The sequence below is a fragment of the Mirounga leonina genome, unplaced genomic scaffold (genome assembly GCF_011800145.1).
Source record: "Mirounga leonina isolate KUSES-001 unplaced genomic scaffold, KU_Mleo_1.0 Mir_96, whole genome shotgun sequence".
NCBI lineage: Eukaryota > Metazoa > Chordata > Mammalia > Carnivora > Phocidae > Mirounga > Mirounga leonina.
Genome location: NW_023270871.1, coordinates 7,877,439 through 7,897,980, shown reverse-complemented (window position 1 = coordinate 7,897,980; position 20,542 = coordinate 7,877,439). Strand labels below are relative to the sequence as shown.

At 37.6% G+C, this 20,542-nt stretch overlaps 1 protein-coding gene across 3 annotated transcripts in view; it reads right to left on the bottom strand.

Annotated features, from left to right (window-relative positions):
* Positions 1-1,813: 1,813 nt before the first annotated feature.
* Positions 1,814-20,542, bottom strand: part of LOC118006402 (NAD(P) transhydrogenase, mitochondrial) — a 92,317-nt gene continuing 73,588 nt past the window's right edge. For all 3 annotated transcript variants that reach the window (XM_034999036.1, XM_034999035.1, XM_034999033.1), the window contains exons 20-22: positions 6,647-6,765; positions 5,312-5,427; positions 1,814-3,210 (exon numbers count right to left, since the gene is read on the bottom strand). In XM_034999036.1, the coding sequence (XP_034854927.1) occupies positions 3,061-3,210; positions 5,312-5,427; positions 6,647-6,765 (385 nt within the window). In that variant the 3' untranslated portion in view covers positions 1,814-3,060. The remainder of the gene's footprint in view (positions 3,211-5,311; positions 5,428-6,646; positions 6,766-20,542) is intronic.

Sequence of the window (20,542 nt, the reverse complement as noted above, 5' to 3'; positions counted from 1 at the left end):
AACCACTTAAATAGTGAACAGTTTAATTCCTTAGCCCAATATGTAACTTCTAAAAGTTTAAGAACAACAATCTTAAGAGCTTCAAAATTTCTGCTCCTTTACTACACTAACACTTTTAAAGTTTCACTTAAAGTTTTTTTTCCCCTCCTTGTTAATTAAACTCATCCTTCTTTCCTTTGAGAATCTAAAGAGCAGCAGGAATGTCAAGTTGCTGCCTCTGGAGTATAGGGTTTTGTTTTTTTGTTTTTGTTTTTTTTTTTCTTTTACCATTCTGACCCAATAATATTTGTTGGCAAAGACTCTCAAAAACTGGCAGGAGCTATAAATTAGACATTTGAACTATCTCCCCTAGCTATCCAAAAGAGCTATCCAACTTTCCAGTTCTAAAATGCTTTAACTCATAAGACTTATGCCTTAAGGGACTTGAAAATTTGCCTCTCAGTCAGATGAACACATGGGTTATGAGTTATTAATTACACATAATAAGGCTTTGGGATAGGATAAATTGAACTAAACCCTAAAGCTGACTGATACATAATATATCCCATATTTGTGTTGTATGACAAAACAGCAAAATCTAAAAGTTAGGGCCATGACTTGGATCGATTCAGAAAGGCCAAGGCCCACTATCCAGATTCATTACCAAATACCTAACTGTTATTCCCTGAGTCCATAAACGCCTGAAACGCCCAATGCAGAAAAAGATTAGTCCTCTCTCTCTCACTCCTCTCTATTCCAATCCCTAGAAAAAATAGAGAGAATGATAAAAAGATTTATATGCCAGAAAACTGTCCAGAGTTAGACAGAAACATACATATAATGTATTAAAATTTATACATTTACTTATATACATTCTTTACTTAGATGCATAACTTTAAACACAAACTCCCAATTTATGACAAACAAGAGGAAAAAAAGGATTGTTAAAAAGGCCTAAAAGACACATCAACATTAGCCTTTCACTGCCTATGTGTAATTCTTTTTTTTTTTTGGTAACAGCCTCTGAGGTACAATGGATTTTTTAAAAAATTATTTCTAGTTGAATATCAATATATACTGTGAGCAATACAAGAATAAAAAGGAGTCAGACCTTCCAGTTGTATGACTTAGCAGAAAAAAAGAGTAATAAAACAGGATGGATGAAGATTATTTTTGTTGATATTAGACTTTACCATAAATAATCCAAGGCCACCAACTTTTAGGAGTATTACTTTAAGAAATTATGTATCTAAATTCATTTAAGTAGCATAACCAATAAAGTAAAAAAAAAAAAAAAAACCAACTGGATGTTGGTTCAATTCAGTTAACACAACTGAATGACCAAGGACTAGTGAGCAGCAAAGAATGAGGTTCGTACTTTTAAAAATACTTACTATAAACAACAAAAGTAAATAAATCCAAGTATAATTATTTTTAGTTCAAGCTCAATGCAGGAATTATCTCAAAAACAACAACAACAAAAAATCCAAGTTGCTGCTTTCCAGATGTACCTACTACTTTGAGAAAGGGAAAAGGACATAAATAAAGATACTATTTAGTTTTTTCTAGTAGAACTTTCATGATATAATTCAGACTTTAGCTTATTAATGATCTGAGATCCAGTAGCAAATTGCATTTACCACTTAAAAATTAAAAAGGAGTCTTTCCTGCTTTTAAAACATATGTACACAAACACACAAACACACACACACACACAGATTTTAATCTCAGGCACAGCAAAACAGAAGCTGACTACCAAACCAACAGATACTGTGAGTTGTAAACTGAGTAAACACGAGTATAGCAGTAAAAAATTTCACACCAGTTATTTCTCTTTCTGGTTTAGAAATAGTTTTTATGTGTTTATAATTGTTTCGAGAAACTTAGTACCAAATTCGTTAAATAGAGAGGCAGATATTCCAAGTATTCCTCACACATTCACCTATAAGGAGCTTTTGGAACAGTAGCAAAGTCACAAAGAAAATCTACACTTTTACTGCAAAAAGACATGATTTTTACTGGTGCTTAGATAAACAAATAGGTAGCTAAAAAAAAAGTGCCACCATTTTTCTCAAATGTCATCAATTACATAAGACCTCAAAACACACTCTGATTTGGATAAAAAATTCTTGCCAACAGTTAAGAGACTGATTAATTTCATCTATTTCATAGTAGCAAGTCTTCCCCAGATGTTAGTAACAGGCAGAACTATTCACTTTAGCCCTTTGTTACCAGAGACAATTGCTACATCTCTATGCAAACATGATGAACTCATTTGATTAGTCAAATACTTGAATTCCATTCAAGTGCACTTAATATAGTAATACACAGTATAAATTGATTGAAATTAAAAAAAGATCTGATTGGAAATGGGATTTTTAAAAATACAATACTGATTTCAAATTACATGTTTCATTGGTGTCCTGATGAAACATACAAAGCAAATGATTTGTTCCCAGCATCTCTGAAAGATTATCTAGTCCTTTAATATATTAAAATAGAAGTCAGAAAATACATCCCTGAAACCTAGAATTGGAAGTACAGTTCAAAAAGTTGAAGCCAATTTGATATGGTTAATTCAGATTATGGTTAAATGGTAAGAGGATAGCTCAAAAGTTGACAAAAGTTTCAAATTAGTAACATTTGTTGCAAAAAACATAAATGAAGGTAGCTGTAATGTTTACAGGGTCAGATTTTTCAGATCCATATATATAATGTAAGTACTAAGATCCTAAAGATTTAATTTCTTAAACACTCTGACTACTGCGGAAGAATTTAAAAAAATCCAAATGGATTAGAACTAAAATAAGGCTGTTCTTTCTCCTTTTATAAAATACTTTTGAAATTCATAACACAAAAAATATGCACAGGAAGACATGTAGAATTCTCAATCTTTTTTTTTTACATCAAGGGATCACTGTTCCTGAAAAATCTCCCTGCTTGCTTTGCTTTCTTCAGTCTTCTTTTTCTTCCAAGAGCTTTGCTACAGATGTCTATCAGCTGTATAGAGTGATTACTTTATTTGCCTGTTCCCACAATGGAAGAAGTGGCTTCGTCAGACAACAGCTTGGTCTTTAAAATTTACTTCTGGTAGGATTCTCTCACTTTCGCCTGCAGTGCATCGCAGGTCTTCTTAGCATCGCCTAGAAGCATGGCCGTGTTAGGTTTGTAGAAGATTGGATTGTCCACTGCAGCATAGCCAACACCCAAGGACCTCTTCATAACGATGACCTAAGGAGCAAAGATGAACTGAGAGAGTGAGTGTATTGAACAGACCTGACTGGGACATGATAGACAGGCTGACCCTGCCCTGCCCTAGCTTTGAATGAAGCACATACCACTACTAACTCCTGAGTACACAGACTTCTACAATACACAGGGAGTGCTTGCTTGCTTGCTTTTTTTTTTTTCCTGGTGGTAAATTTTTTATTACGTTTGTTAGTCACCATACAATACATCATTAGTTTTTGATGTAGTGATCCACGATCCATTGTTTGCGTATAACACCCAGTGCTCCATTCAATATGTGCCCTCCTTAATACCCATCACCAGGCTCACCCATCCCCCCATACCCCCTTCCCCTTTAAAACCCTGTTTGTTTCTCAGAGTCCAAAGTCTCTCATGGTTCATTCGTCTCCCCCTCTGATTCCCCCCCCTTCATTTTTCCCTTCCTACTATCTTCTTTTTTTTAACATATAACGTATTGTTTCAGAGGTACAGGTCTGTGATTCAACAGTCTTACACAATTCCAGGGAGTGCTTTCTTTTTTTTTTTTTTTTTAAGATTTTATTTATTTATTTGAGAGAGAATGAGAGAGAGCACATGAGAGGGGGAAGGGTCAGAGGGCGAAGCAGACTCCCTGCCAAGCAGGGAGCCGGATGTGGGACTCGATCCAGGGACTCCAAGATCATGACCTGAGCTGAAGGCAGTCGCTTAACCAACTGAGCCACCCAGGTGCCCCAGGGAGTGCTTTCTAAAGGCATGTTTACATTGTATTAACTTTCATTTGCCCTTACTCCTATCCGTGAGACAAAAATCATGTTAACAATAGTTTATCTATGAATAATAAGATTACAAGAGATTTTCTTCTCAGTGCTTTTCTTCCATAAAGACTATGTAACATTTTCTAGTCAGAAAAATAAGTATCTTTCTCTGAATGGGCTTAAGAGAACAAATTTAGCGTATAAACTTCTGCTACAAATCCTAAGGTAAATGTAGCTGAGTGGGAAAATGGTGTGATTCTTATTCCAACACTTTAAAGTAGATCAGAAGGTTCCAAGACAAAAGCCCAAAGAACAATCTAGCCTGTCACAAGACAGAGCTAATAACTAATATTATGCTCCTACAAAGCAAAATGGAAGAAGTAAGGCTATCTCTAATATTGATGTGTCACAGTCATTTACAATTACATGAATTATGGATGGTGCTATTCAGTTAAATATCAAGTTAGTTCTTAAGGAAATGAAAGCCTTTCTATAGTAGTCTAGGACATGTAATCTATCCAAAAATGAAAGCAATATAAACTTACTTACACTTCACACAGCCTTAGTACCATAATGCATTCTGCAAACTCTCAAATATTGATGACCAATGCAATAGTTTTTCATCTACACATGAACAAGTGCATATCTCACCCACCATCAATTTCAAGCTCACATATTTATAATAAAAAGAAACAAAATTAAAGGGAAAGGTACATCACATAATTATGACTGTTAAAATGCAGATCTGACCTGAGAGTGGTAAAGAGACCTGTCCTCCGCCAGGGCAGGGGAAATGTAGAAGCCTCTGAGCTCTCTATAACCCAGCAGTTAGCTTCCACAGAGGTGATGTACGTGAGCACGCCTTGCTTCCTTATGCCATGTTATAGTTTGGATTTCTAAATCACCTTTCTTCTGGACACTCCATAACAACAACAAATTCCCTTTCAAAAAAATTAAATGAAAAAATGTGCTCGTCTTCGTATATGAAGGCGATGATACTGACTCACTGTCCCAGAGGGAAGCCATCTGCTTCACTGGACTCTATCTGGAAGTCAGCCAGGCTCATTCCAAAAGCTCACAGCTCTTTTTTCAGCTGTGGTTACAGATTTTGTTAATCCACCCACATAATATTATCTAGTTCAAATGGTGACCAGGGCATCTACTTGGGTTCTCTGGTGACCACCGAATAGACAGAAGCTGGATACGGAGAGCTGGGCCCTACACCCACTCTAGCTCCTGGGGCTCCCAAAAGGCATCAGTGCTCCTCACCAAGTGAACCAGGACAGCTCTGGGTGCATGTTGTAGGAGACATTTGATTATTAGAATGAAACACAAGTCTGAAACCTTACCTGCTTTGATTTCCAGACCTCGAGGACTGGCATGCCTGCAATAATAGAGTTGGGGTCTTCTTGAGCTGCTGAATTCACAGTGTCATTAGCTCCAATCACAAGAACCAAATCAGTGTCTACATAATAAAGGAAAAAAAGAGTAAATAAAAAACTCAAATGGGTCATTTTCACTTTTTCCAGGCAAATTATAGTGATCTGGACTTTAAAACAATAACAGAAGGTAATATTTATAGGACGCACACTTGTGCCAGACACCATACAAAGAGCTTTATCAGAGAGGCTCGGTAACCTAGCCAATGTCACACAGCTAAAAAGCAGTAGGTCCTGCATCTCAGCCTGAGCACCCTGACGAGCTTGCATTATTATGCTTCCCCTCCCCCCAGGGGATCTGCCTAATCTGACTTTACAGTTTTTTTATTATCTCACAATGATCCTGCCAGTTATATTATTTTATAAGATTTGCATCCCATTTTCATCTTTTAAAATGACCCCCATAAGATGCTATTTTGACGTCTAAAAGAAAATGGTCTAAGGGTCTGTACTGTATTAAAAGCTGGGTCCATAATTCCTGGAACTGGCAGGTTTCACACATAATTTAGCAACAGTGAAATCTGAAAAGGGGCATAAAATGCCCCAAATTCCCTCTTTAAGGACTATAATATAAATTACCTTAGAACTTTGCCAAAAATGCCATGTGAATGTAGATATACACACAACTTCATTATTTTCCTCTAATAAACAGTATTTTTTAAGTTTACAGTGGATACTTGCCAGAGGGAACCGGTTTAATTTTAACAAACACGATCTTGAGCCAAATGTCATTAACATTCAACATCTACCCAACGACAGCCATAAAGCATGGCACCTTATCTAGTGAAGTCCCAGTACTTTAAAGGAAAACAGAAAACTACTTTCTTGATCATGAGTTGGTACAACTGGAAGCCAGTAAAATCTCAGATGCTGACAAGAATTAGACATTAAATTATCAATAGAAGCAATTTTATAAATGAGGAAACTGAGGCTGAGTATCTAGTTCCAAAAGTGGAGTCAGAACCTGGATCCCAAAGCCAGGTCTCTTCAGAGTCCCTCTTCCACTGCCTCCTGAGATTTTCACCACCCTTCCGATCTCCTCCTAGGCCCCAAAACTACCCATGCCGCTCACAAGCCTGTTGTACCTTATTCAGTACTGTCTTTCGTTTATTTCATTTCAACTGCACACCTCCTAGGAGCAGGTTACTCTTCATCAGACTAGTAGGTCTTCAGTAATCCCAAAATTTATGTCCTAAGACATAATTAGGACGAAGAACAAGCTTCACCATCGCCCCCACTACTTACCTGGGAAATCATGGTTGATCTCGTCCATTTCCAACACAATATCATATGGCACCCCAGCCTCAGCCAGCAGCACATTAAGCTGACCAGGCATCCGGCCTGCAACTGGGTGAATTCCAAACCTAGACATAAAACAAATGAACAGTTGGCCTTACATGATGGGCCAAAATGTACAGAGACCCCAACATCACCTCCAAATCTGCACACTTTGTTCTTGGCACCTCAGCTCTTCCTGGTACTAGCCGATCTCTACAAGAGGGGCTAGAACTAATCCAGATATATGATCAATCTACAAATATTGAAGTTGGAGGTTTAATCTCTCCATATACACAAATGATAACTCCTCTCAAGAAGTAAGTGTAACCTTAGAACCTGACTCTTATGTTTTAAGTACAATGAATTTCCAACATTAGTAAATAATATCACCTTACATTTAATAAGCATTATGTTCTCTCATGATACTTTCTGATAAATCTTGCATCTTTAAAAACTTATGTAAGTCAGCCTGGAATTAAACACTTGCCATGAAAAATCAACATTATTCCATCAAAAGCTGACTCCACATTCAACTTTAACCTCCACGTTCAAAGCTGGAGAAATAAAATATTGTCATGTACAGGAGTTAAAGGCCTCCAATCTTTCTGAGAGTGATATGAAGCATAACTCCGCATCCCATGAGACAATGTGATAGCAACATGCTGGAGTGTTTCAAAGAGAGAGTAAGACACACATCAGAGCTCTACACTTTTATCAAGGCAAAAGAAATCGAAGCATCAAGCAATTTCTTTCAACCGCAACCAAAATGGGATCTTTGGGGTTATTTAATCCAGCTTCTTGCCCATAGTAGTGATCTCTGTCTCCTCAGCACTGAGCACCATGCTTGACACATAGGCAGGGCTCAATAAGAAGTGAGTGAGTGAGTGAGTGAGTGAGTGAGTGAGTGAGTGAGTGAATCCAGAGAAGAAATGCATTTTATGGTAGTTCTTGGCAGGGATCCATCCAACCTCAGCTTAAATACTTTCAGTAACCAGAAACTTACTCCTTCCAGAGGTCTATTCCATTACTAGACAATCCCAAAAATTACATCACACACACACACACGTACACACTCATATCAGCCAAAGAGAACCCCCATCTCATTGCTTTCCAAGGTCTGTAGTTTGGCCATCTGGAGCCTTAATGAGTCTACTCCCTCTTTCATATGTGGACTCCTCTGAGCGCTCCTAGGATGCCTACTAAGCAAAACATCCTCAATTCTTTCAACTATTCAGTGCTGACAGAACCCACTGCTGTCCTAGTCACCTGTTTCTACATTGTCAATATCCAGCTCAAACCTCAGGCCCCCAGAGTGAACACAATATGCTGGATGTGATCTAGATGCATAGGGCACAGCAAGAAAATCCCATCCTGAGATCTTTTACTGACAATGCCCAAGTCTGCATTGGCATTTACAGCCATCACAACACATTACTGGCTCATACAAAAGTTATGGTCATTTAAGATGCCCTGTTACTTTTCACAGTAACTACTGCCAAATCAGGCCTCCCCATTTTTAACACAGGTTCTGCTAGGAACAGATTAAAGCAACAGAGGAATTGACACCTCCCCAAAAGTAGACCTGAAAAGAGCTTTAAAATGGCCTCTATATTGCCCAAATAGCTGATAATTGATTTTCTACATCTTTAAAAGTGATAATGAAAAGCCTAAATTATTAGGGGTCTTGTAATTGGGAGGGAAAAAAGACATCAAGTGACAAGTATTCTTTTATCAAATTCACTTTTATATCATCTTCCTTCTGGGATCACTAAATGTTCCTAAATAACAATTTATGTTAAAACAAAAACAGAAACCGGGGCTAAAAGGAAACAAAACAGTTACCTCTAAGCAGTTATACAAGAGATCATCGTTTTATTTCTCCTCTTTTTTAAATACATTTTCCCAATTTTCTATGAGAATGTATACTTTTGTGGGGGGATCAAACCATGTCATTGAAGGGTTTCGGAGAAACTTCGAAGGGCTAGGAAGCCAATGAGATCGATGTCCTTGGCCCAGCTGGGATCTTCCCAGTTTCACAGTTGCCAAAAGGAGGAAAACGTACAACTTTTTATGGTGGAAAAAAATTAACTTCATTTGAAATACTTAACTTCATGCTCTCCTATTGTAATGCAATTTACAAATGATTTCTCATCTATTGTTTCATTCTATCCCTAATCATCTTTTAAAAACCTCCATCAAGAATTAGAATGTAGAGCAAGTGATTCAAGCCCAGTCCTCAGTGAAATAAATAAGGCTGTAGAGCTGCATTCCTCTATCTAACAAAAAGAAGCAAGAATGTAGATCTATTTTGGCACAATGGCTAATGCTGGCTCTTCATGAGGTGCTATTCCATTTGTACAACTTTCTCAGTATACAGTTAAGCTGGGATTCAAACTCAGGTCTTTCTGCCTCAAGAGTCTGAACTTTTAACTACTTTATAATACAGTAGTATAGTCAGGCAACTTGAGAGGTTTTTTGCTTAGTTAACAGCTCCAGTTTACTAGTTATGTTGATGTCGAGCAGGTTACTTAAGGACTCTCTGTGTCTCAGTTTTCCCACAGAGTAGTAACCAGCTGTTACTATAAGCCCACATCCTGCCAAGGGCTACAGAAAACTCTGCATAGAACAGCCTTGAGAAATACCTATTTATCTCTGCTTGAAGGAGTTCCAAAAATCCAATTCACAGTGTTCTTTGAGAATAATTGAGAGCCCAGAAAGTTTCAACAATGCTAAGAGCTATAAAACAAAATAAATATCTGCATGAACAAATAGACACAGGAGAAAAATGTGTCTCAGTATACAAAGTATCTACCACAATGTATAACTTTTACGAGAACCTGCTGAATGCTGGGGAAGTCTATTCTGAAAAATTACTCAGGGTGGGAGTTAGAAATTACCTGGACAGAATGAACTATTTCATCTCTTTCAACTACTTCATCATCTTTCCCCCTCAGTGGGCTAGCTGTAGTTTTATTCTAGTGAAAATAAAATTAAGGGCAGTCATTAGTTCACTCCAGACCACGGTCACCCAAACTCACCACCTCATAAGACTTTAAGTTCTTCAACCACAAATTCTCCTGTCATTTTGGGGATTTTAACAGTTCGACACTTGAGTATAATTTTAAAATGTTCTCTAAAGAAAAGATTGCTTTCTTTTTAAACAGCACATTGTTATCCTAATGTCACAATCTATACCAAGTCAGAGTTTTCAATCATTCCTGAAAACAAAAGAAGTAAGGCAAAATACTGACAATTTATGTTCCCACTCTTCATGTGGTAATGTAAACCATATTCAGTACTGTGGCTCTTTTCACACTGTCTCGGACCAAGCATTTCTGCAATGTCAAATGGACTCTTTGGTTGGGGTACCTACTTTAAAATTTAGTATTTTGTACAGTGGCAATAACATAAAATATTTTTTAAAAAATTCTCCAGGAACCAAAGCTTATGCTCAATAAATGGGGCTTATTATTACTAAACCTCAAATATGAACATAAATATCATTTTAATACTTTAATAATAATACAGTATTTTAGGGGCTCCTGGCTGGCTCAGTTGGAAGAGCATGCAACTCTTGATCTCAGAGCAGTGGTGAGTTCAAGCCCCATGTTGGATATGGAGCCTATTTAAAAAAAGAAAGAAAGAAAAAATAATAGTAATATAGCACTTTAAGCATGAATATAAAAAACAGACCTAGAGAGAAAGTGCATTATATTGAAATAACTAAAATAGACTGCTAAGCCTGGTTATTGCATGAATTTAAAAAAAGACAAGACATAATGAATGAAGTTTCAAAGGTGCTTGATTTTGTGAACAACGGCAGGGTGGTTCTCTCACATTCATGAAAAGGTACTCTTACTTTTATCACTGACTAGACCCAATGAAAAAACTAAACAACCAAATTTAGTTCTGGAAGCTATGGTTTAAAAGGATCAGAGAGTACTTGGCTAAGGTGCAAGAGAAACACAAAACATCTAATGACTTAGAAAATAACACACTCTAAGTGAAAAAAGATCAACTGGCTCAAAAAAAGGCAAAACATGATTTTCAAGCAGACCAAATAAAACAGAAGTGAACCAAATCATCCTCATTTTCATAAAACAGAAGAAAAGAAAATGTATTCAAATGCACAGGAAAGCACAGGGATAAAATAAATTATTTTTATTTTTATTTTTATTATTTTTTAAAGATTTTATTTATTTATTTGACAGAGAGAGACACAGCGAGAGACGGAACACAAGCAGGAAGAGCAGGAGAGGGAGAAGCAGGCTTCCCGCGGAGCAGGGAGCCCAATGTGGGGCTCGATTCCAGGACCCTGGAAATCATGACCTGAGCTGAAGGCAGATGCTTAACGACTGAGCCACCCAGGTGCTCCCCCCCAAAATTTTTTTAATTAAAAAAAAAAAAAAAACTTTCTGTTAACTGTTTAAAAACAAATGCCCCAGTTAGGGAAAGTTTCCATCTTCTTTTCTGGGGTCAGGAAGAGAGAGGCTCAATGTGAGCTGATGTACCATCCACCAGTTCAGTGCAAAAAGGATTCAAGAGCATCTCCCAGGGGCGCCTGGGTGGCTCAGTCGTTAAAGCATCTGCCTTCAGCTCAGGTCATGATCCCAGGGTCCTGGGATCGAGCCCCACATCGGGCTCCCTGCTCAGCGGAAAGCCTGCTTCTCCCTTTCCCACTCCCCCTGCTTGTGTTCCTGCTCTATCTCTCTCTCTCTGTCAAATAAATAAATAAAATCTTTAAAAAAAAAAAAAAAAGAGCATCTCCCACACATACACAAAGGATGGTTGGCTGGCAGTGGACATAATCAAGATGGTTGCGGCCGCTGAGACAGCCCTTCATTTAAGGGAGGACTGGGGAGGATTTAAAGCAATGGTCTTAACCACTAGTAAGAGACAGCAATGAAATTCAGGATTTCCAGAACTACAAGAACCAAGAACCACTCTACCTCAAGCCAGCGGTACTATATTTGCCACGAATTACTCATTTGTGCTCTTTTGAAATGTGAATAACAAATCTTGAACACCAAAAATTTCTCATAATCTTCCAGTCTTACTGATCACCAATAAGTGTTTCCTCCTTCCCCCAGGTCTGAACCTCTTCCCAAAACCTGATTGGTAAGACTTAAGGAAGACTTGCAGTCACTGTACTATGTGATATTTAAGGTCTGTACTAGTTTCTGATTGCTGCTATAACAAATTACCACATATTTAGTAACTTAAAATGACACAAATTGATTATCTTACAGTTCTGGAGGTCAGAAGCAGAAAATCAGTTTTCCTACACTAAAATCAAGGTGTTGGCACGGCTGCATGTCGCCTAGAGGCTGTAGGGGAAAATCCATTCCTTGCCTTCTCCTGCTTCCGGAGGTGCCCCCATTCCTTGGCTTGTGGCTGCATCCCTCTGACTACTGCTTCCACTGTCATACCTCTGTCTCTGACTCTTTCTTATGATTTCTTCTAGGACTCTCTCTGACTCCTTCCTCTCTGAGGACCCTAGTGATGACATGGGCCTGCCCAAATAATCCAAGATAATCTCCCCACCTCAAAATCCTCCCCTTAAATCTACAAAGCCCCTTTTGCCACGTGAAGTAACATGTCCACAGGTTTGGGGGATTGTAGGTGGACTCTTTGGGGGCATTATTCAGCCTACCACAAAATTCCTTTCCAGTCCTAAAATTCCATGAACTAGGGTTTCTATTTTAGCTGAATAATCCAATATATACTATGTAAATTACTTTTGGATTGCAATTCTGTATCCCTCCTTTACTCCAGTAAGTTTTTCATCTTAATTAATTTGTTTTTAATACTGCCCTTGCTTATCTTTAAATTAATCCATCTGGCCATCTTCTCTATGCTTTAACTGACATGTCTTGGGCCAAGTTAGAAATCAAAGACCTCTAAATGTATTTGTTGTTATTGTAACATTTGATTAGCTACAGAGTGCATAAAGACATTATTTCTGTTGAGCTAGTTGTGAAGGGTAAATAATCACAAAGCTAACCAATATGTTATGTTGAATATCCCAAAGGACAGATCATTTTACATCTGTTGGCATAATAATTTATTATATAAACCTTAAGGCTCTAATGTTGGAGAAAAACACACGCAAGGCTCTTACAAGAAAATGCCAGTGTTTTGAGAGAAATAACAGAACACACTGAATTTGTAGAAATATATATGTGTACACTGATAAGTCAATGTGAGTTAATAACAACTCTGGCCCATGTAACTGGCCAATCTCCAAAGTATGTATTAAAGTTAATTATACCAGACATTGGTTTGGCCATGACCAGCAATTTCCAGGAACTGATGGCCAAAGCTCATCAATGTTCCATCATCGTATGAAGAATATCCAGAATTTGAAAATGCAAAGCCTACTAGCCTTTTAGTTCTTGCCTTTGAGCCATGAAAATTATCTTTATTGTACACATGCTTAACAAAGCAGAATCAGCTGTCCCTGTCCACAATAAGATTCTGCAAAAGAAAAATAAATACTAAAATGAGATCACAGAAAGATCTTCAACATTCCCAGAACTCTTTCTTGATGCACCTCCTCCTTATGATGCGCTGCAACAATAGAAACATCATAGTAACATAGTAACGTGTCTTATTTATCAGCACCCACAGCACCTGGCATTCCTTCTAGGGACTCAATGGGAGGGAAGGAAGGAAAGGGTTTTAAGTAACACAGTGTGCCCAGTGAAATGCATTGACTCATAGATGTTCTACATCTCTTTTTAGAGAAAGAAATTTAGGGAAGTAGTAAAGAACTGCAGTGAAGGGCTGGAGTACCATTGCCTGGATTCACAACCTTTGGACAGTTTACTTCTGTATGCCTCCCTTTCCTCTGTGTGCAGTGGGATTGAGAATAAACCTCTTCAGAGGATTATCATGAGATTTAAGTGAGATAGTTCATATAAAGAGTTTTTCATACAAAGTACTGTAGACCAATGCCAAGTGTAATGAGCCTTTAATAAACTAACCTTCAATGATAATATTCTATTCAAGTACATCTGTGTGATACAAATGCTCATGTGTATTTTTCAAATAAATGCACCTTTTAATGATCATTTATATAAAAATAAATACACATTTTTACATTAAAACAAATGGGGTTTGATGTCAACATTTTCTGAGTTGGTTTTCTAATTTCTACCTTAAAATTCCAATAAATATCAATATAGTCCAATAAAAGCCAGAAGTTCTTTGTATTCACAACTACATCGAAAGACTAAGAAAACTATATAGTCAATATAGTCTGAGGCCAGTAACTGTGAATACTGGACTCAGTGGGAACACATTCAAAACTTATATTCAGATACACACTTATTTGATAAAGTCAAATTCCAAAAGGCCACATTTAACCCTTCCACAGATACTATTAGGCAAAAAAGTATTGTTTCCTCAACTGACAGATACAACAAATATCATTATTAAGTCAGGATAATCTTTTCACTTATCTTGAAGCAAGAAAAATTTCAACACTTTTTGCTATTTTCCTCTCTCAAATATGAAAATGATAGTCTTTTGTGACACATTATATAATAAAAACGAAGGTCTCAGTCCTTGATTAAAGATAGACTCAGGCACGGCTCAAAAAAAGTGGAATAATCTACTCAAATAAAACAACCTGATCTTCAGAGACTTTTAAATCACCCAAGAAAGAACAAAAACAATTAAGAGTGAATACAAGAGCAATTTGTAAATATCGCATGAACTGGATAAAACTTGGTAAAGAGGCAATTCAAAAAACACCACATTTTCTAAGCCTCTTTTAGAACACATGATGATATAAACCCCATTCTTATACTTTTTCACAACTTCACATTAGATTTCAGACACCACATGTTCTAAAGGGGACACAACAATGTGAATTCCCATGATCGCAGGCCATGGAGACAATATGTCCTGACCAGGGTGCATTACAGCAGTTATTCTAGGACATGTGGGACTAGTAAAGAGTATAAAACATTCACCACATGGATCCTACCACAACTGTTCAAATAAACTACATTTTCCTTCTTGCATTATGGAAATATCCAGATTTAGTTCAGCAATAAAACATGAAGAAGAGCCAAGTAACCCAATTCAACCGTAAGACAAAGAAACTACAGTGACAACGGGGCCTCGTTCTACAGTATTTAGTGTTTTCTCCATTTTGCTGCCTCTTACTATTATAAATACTGATTTGTATTTCCCTGATGATGAGTGATGTTGAGGATCCTTTCTTGTGTCTGTTAGCCATCTGGTTGTCTTCTTTGGAAAAATGTCTATTAATGTCTTCTACCCATTTCTTAACTGGATTATTTGGTTTTTTGGTATTGAATTTTATTAGTTCTTCATATATTTTGGATACTAACTGAAACAGACTCTTACCTATAGAGAATTGGTGATTACCAGAGGGGAGGTGGGGGGGTGGGGGAAATAGGTGAGGGCACTTGTGATGAGCACCAGGTGTTGTATGGAAGTGTTGAATCATTATATTGTACACCTGAAACTAATATAACACTGTATGTTAACTGGAACTAAAATAAAAGCCTAAAAAATAAAAATAAGTTAAAATAGACCTTAAAGATTCTCCAATTAACTACTTCCTAAGGCAGGACTCCTTTATTTAGAATTACACCAAATATGTGTGCACTGTATTCTGTCACAAAACAGGTTGGGAGCCCCACTGCAGATGCAATGAAGAGCCCCTGGTCTGGGCTACATACACCTTAAGGACTCTTGTATTCTATGTTTGCACATGGCAATACTCCGTTCTGAGGAGGGCCTGTGAAGGTAATAAAAGGATCTTGGCACCTGGGTGGCTCAGTCGGTTAAGCGTCTGCCTTCGGCTCAGGTCATGATCCCAGGGTCCTGGGATCGAGTCCCGCATCCGACTCCTTGCTCAGCGGGGAGCCTGCTTCTCCCTCTCCCTCTGCTGCTCCCCACTGCTTGTGCTCTCTCTCTCTGATAAATAAATAAATAAAACCTTTTTTAAAAAAAGGTCTGTTACTATATTCAATTATTTTTGTAATCTAATTGTGCATTTCACCTGTGAAAAATATGGTGGGACCAGAAAAGGCAGGTTTCTTTGGTTTATCACATTCTGATCAGAACTTCTGATTGACAGCTACACGTCACTGATTAAAAGCATAAGGAAGTTTTTTTTAAAAATAAATAACTGTAGTAAATGCAGTTTAGAATAAAAACATAAAACATGAAGCAGGGCATATGTTACACAAATCATCCTTACTGCTGGAAAGGCTGGGACCAGCTGGGTAGGGTCAGCTTATCCACCTAAAGAGAAACATGGTAATGGAAGTAGGGAAAACCCTCCTGACAAGGCCACTGCTGTCCACAAAAGCTGACTAATGAGAAAGGCTGTGGAATCAACTTTCTGGCGAGGCTTCTTAAGGACAGACACCCACCTTTCTAAAATTGTGAAAGTCCTTAGAAGCAGTGGTTCAGACGAACTCGTAGATTCTCAATGGGAAAAAAAAAGTTCATTTAATTTTCTAGAACATTCCAATAGCCAGAATTAGAGAACATTATGTACCTTTCATTCTTCTTTTTGAAGGCAAATCAGGGCTGACCTGCTACTCTGATCTGAAATCTGGTGTTTATCTATGGCCTCCCCTTCTTCAGGAAAAAAATTTATGAATGCTAAAGAGCTTACAAAAATGTGTCTCAGGAGCACAATTTTTCTAATACAGAATAATAGAACCTGTTCTATGACTGTGAATGAGAAAATGTTTAACAAAAGGCTACAGTCCCATTTTCCATTTGTGCATGTGGCCTGTGACACTGAGGTCACCAGAAGAGTGAGAAGTCATCTAAAGAGGATCAGGCCAGATGATGGTGCAAACATCAATGGAGCCCTCTGCAGAACCACATCACAACACCGCCCGTTCCCCTCCGAGGATGTTTTTATAGATTGTGCCCAAATCTGGCTTTTCCATCACTGAGCCAAATCCAGCCACCAAGCCCAGAATAGAAACTGTATGACAACTGACACGCTTTTTATTTCAAAGTAACCAACAAGACTATGAAGAATGATATCACAGAAAAAACTGAAATTGTATTGGCCATTCGTGTTCTAAAATATTATATTCTGGCATATTGCAGAGACTTGGTAAAAAAATACGCATAATTTCTTCTTCCTGTCTGAATAACTTTCATGATGCTGTTGGAAAGTAATGGCCAGTGAAGACCGTAAGATGGAAACTGTAAGCAAAATATGGAAGAATTGGAACATGAAATGAGAAATGGGCTTTTATTTATTTATACTCCACCATGTTTATGTGACCCTCACTGAAGAACCTCAGCTCAGAGTTTATTATGACTAATACTAGAGCAAGAAGCCGAAAAACACCCTGATGGTCAGAGGCCATGATCAGTAGTGAGAGCTTCTCCCTCAGACCACCAGAACTCCCGTGACAAGACACACCGAGCAATGAGTCCTAGAATGAATGGTAAGGCAGAGGCTGTACAAAGCATCTAAATCACAGGCTTTCTTTCCGCCACACCAATATGCTGTGAACAGCATAAACAGAAAGCCAAAGCCAAATTCTGGCCAACAGTCCGGATCTGGGAGGAACAGGGTTGCTTTCTAAGAGCACAAGAGACACCTCTGAGCTGAGAAATTACTGGCAATTCTATACAATAGGCCGAACACAGACGTGAGTGAATGCACATACTTTCTTTGGTTTTCCTCTCTTCCACCGAAAGTTTCACCCATATGACTAATGACACAAATAACTCCCACCACACCCATCTTCCTACCACTATGTTGTTCAAAAAGGCAGGCTCAGAGCAAAATGCAAAGAAACACACCATATTCTTTCAGACAACCTGAAGCACTGGCTAACTCATTACCTAACAGTACCAGTCACAGCTCTGAAACTCTGATGCAATGGTCTGTGCTACAGCTATGTGTCATCCTTTGCACCAGCATCTGAGCTGAAGACACAATGGGGTGTAAGTATCTCCAAGCCAGAATATTTTCAAGCCTATTAAATCACCTCCCAGTCAACGTACACTTCACAGGCTCAGGAATTTTCATCTGTGTATTCACGGATGTATTCTTAGGACCTAGAAGTGCCTGGCACAAAACACTATGTAATCAGTTGTTCAGTGAATGGTCATTACCATGAATAGTCACGTCTAAAAAGAACGTATTGCAAAGCTGTCATAAAAATGCTAAGGGCGCCTGGGTGGCTGTCGGTTGGGTGTCTGCCTTCAGCTCGGGTCATGATCCCAGGGTCCTGGGATTGAGTCCCGCACTGGGCTCCCTGCTCGGCGGGAAGCCTGCTTCTCCCTCTCCCACTCCCCCTGCTTGTGTTCCCTCTCACTGTGTCTCTGTCAAATAAATAAATAAAATCTTAAAAAAAAAAAAAACACAAATCTGAGAAGGCTGAGCTCTATTTACTTTAATTACATGTAACCCACAAAAAAAAGAAAATCCAGTTAGATTGACAAAATATCTCATCCTGAAATATCTTCGAAGAGTGGATTCCTAAGCAAAACTAACATATTTAAACCTATAGCCATGCCACACGAGACTGTAAAACACTATTAAACCATAAATACCACTAGTGGCTAGATGTATTTAGACAGAAAATGAAAAAAAGATTAAATGTTTTTAAAAACCTGCAAAGAAACTCATGTTACAAGTAGCATAAAAGGTTTAAAATATCCGCTGGACAAATAACTACTCTCGTTTGCATTCCGACCCTCCTTCTACTCTATTTCTCCTAGCACACTATCACATTAAATGGAATTCATTCACTGATTCATTTGTTTATAGGTTTGTTTTCTTCATAGCTATACACTTTTGAGAGAGGCAACTGGACTTATGCATCCTTTTATCTCCATACTTTTATCTCAATACCTGATAAAAATAAATTTCTATCAACAAATTATTAATAGAAAGATATAGTTGAACATTAACAAGAAAACAATGTATAACATCAGTTAACCAATCAAAGAAATTGAAATGTGGTTTCATAAATTCAAAAGACTTCTGTGATAATCCAAGCAATAATGCTTTCTGAAAAGAAAATCGAACTGTGATTAATTGCAAAAAGAAAAAAACTACACCTCTTTCTCAGAATTACTCAGTGGGAACATTATTTCTGCTTTATAATGAAAATCCCACTGTATGGATCCAAAGATTGGGAAATAAAGAGAAAAAATGTCTACACTCTCGTAGTGTAAGATTTTTATAATAAAATGCTTTTAGAGATCAGCCATAAGTTAGGTAAGTTACAGAGGTGTTCTGGACAACTGGAAAGCAACAATATACTGGCCACTAAAGAAAGTCTAGGTCAATGAACACTCATGAGCTCTTGTCATGAAATGTCATGTGCTTCATTATGTAATCTCAGCTCCCGGTGAGCATGTTATGACTATAGCCAAAGTAAAGGAAAACAGGAGTGTCTCTAAATCAATCATGGGCCATGAAGCCAGACTGTATGACAGATGCAATTTTTCTTGGCACCACTTGGGCATAACTAATTGATGACAATCGTATGTCCACACTGGCACATTTCCACGGGGGATGTGTGTGAATATGTCACCACATCTGGATGCTAGGCATGCTGGGTCCTAAGGCACAAAGATCTACTAAAACGAGAGGCCCAGCAGCTGTGCTCAATGAACACCGTGGGAGCTCCACAGGGTGATGAAAGGACTAAATTACTGCAAACTGTAAATACAGATTTATTTCATTAAAATAGGAGGTAACGCTGCAGCCATCTCTTGTGCAAACAGACATTTGTCTCCTAAAAAAAAAAAAGGTAGCATCTATGGATACACATATTCCTAACTCCGTCAAGAAAATATGCATTTCTCTGAGGAAAAGATGACGATGCACATGAGACAAAATCAACAGTTTCTATGACACCCTTTAAATAAAAAAATCCCTATTCAATAACTCGCAAGGACAAATAGGATAATCTACTGTCACTGTGTTAGCAATAGTTCTAGAATCCTCCATTTAATTCAAACATGAAATCTGCATAACTTGTTACATAGCCATGTTGAAAATTCAACAGATCACAGTAAAAAAAAAAACTATTAATATATAATTTCATCTTAATATGAAACTGATCAATATAAGTGGTTAACGTTTCCTAACTTACAAATAGAGAAATTAAACTGAACAATTTTACTCTGATCCTACATAATAAATTACTAATAAGTTTATCATTAAAGAACTATTTGAACAAACTATGACAATTATGGGAAATGACAGAATGCTCTCTCACATCAAGTCTGACATCCTGTTCATAAAATTACTTCAATAAAGCACAAATTATAACTGAGATACTATTTATATATGTTTAATTAAATATCTCCCATAAATCTTAAGTAATTATTTTTCCCCCGCAGGGTGACAGAAATCATCCTAAAACAGCAATTTATCTTATGTCCTCACGGATCAAAATCAAATTTTAATCAGGTCAGAAACTGAGATTTAATTTGTTTCATCCCTTTTCTTTCCAGATCATTTTTTCCATCCCTCTTATTCTTTTCCCCTCACATCCTGCTTCCATCAAGCTACCCTACAGTCATGATGCTCCCCAACTTTGCATCCACCTCACTCTGGACCGATTTTCCAAGATGTCTGGTTAACACAGGCTGGTCAATGGGTATTAGAGAGGGACGTCAGATTAATCACTCCCTTCCCAAAAGATAACTAAGACAGGAAAGCCATCTTTCTCTACTTCATTAAGATTGCCACTCATATCCTAAACATTTGTGGTGATAGAAGGCATTACTAATACATTGACTTCTTACATGTGGACTGAATAAAGAAAACAACTTCTTTTTAGGAAAATCATAAAAGATTCTTTGACACATCCTTTCCTTATG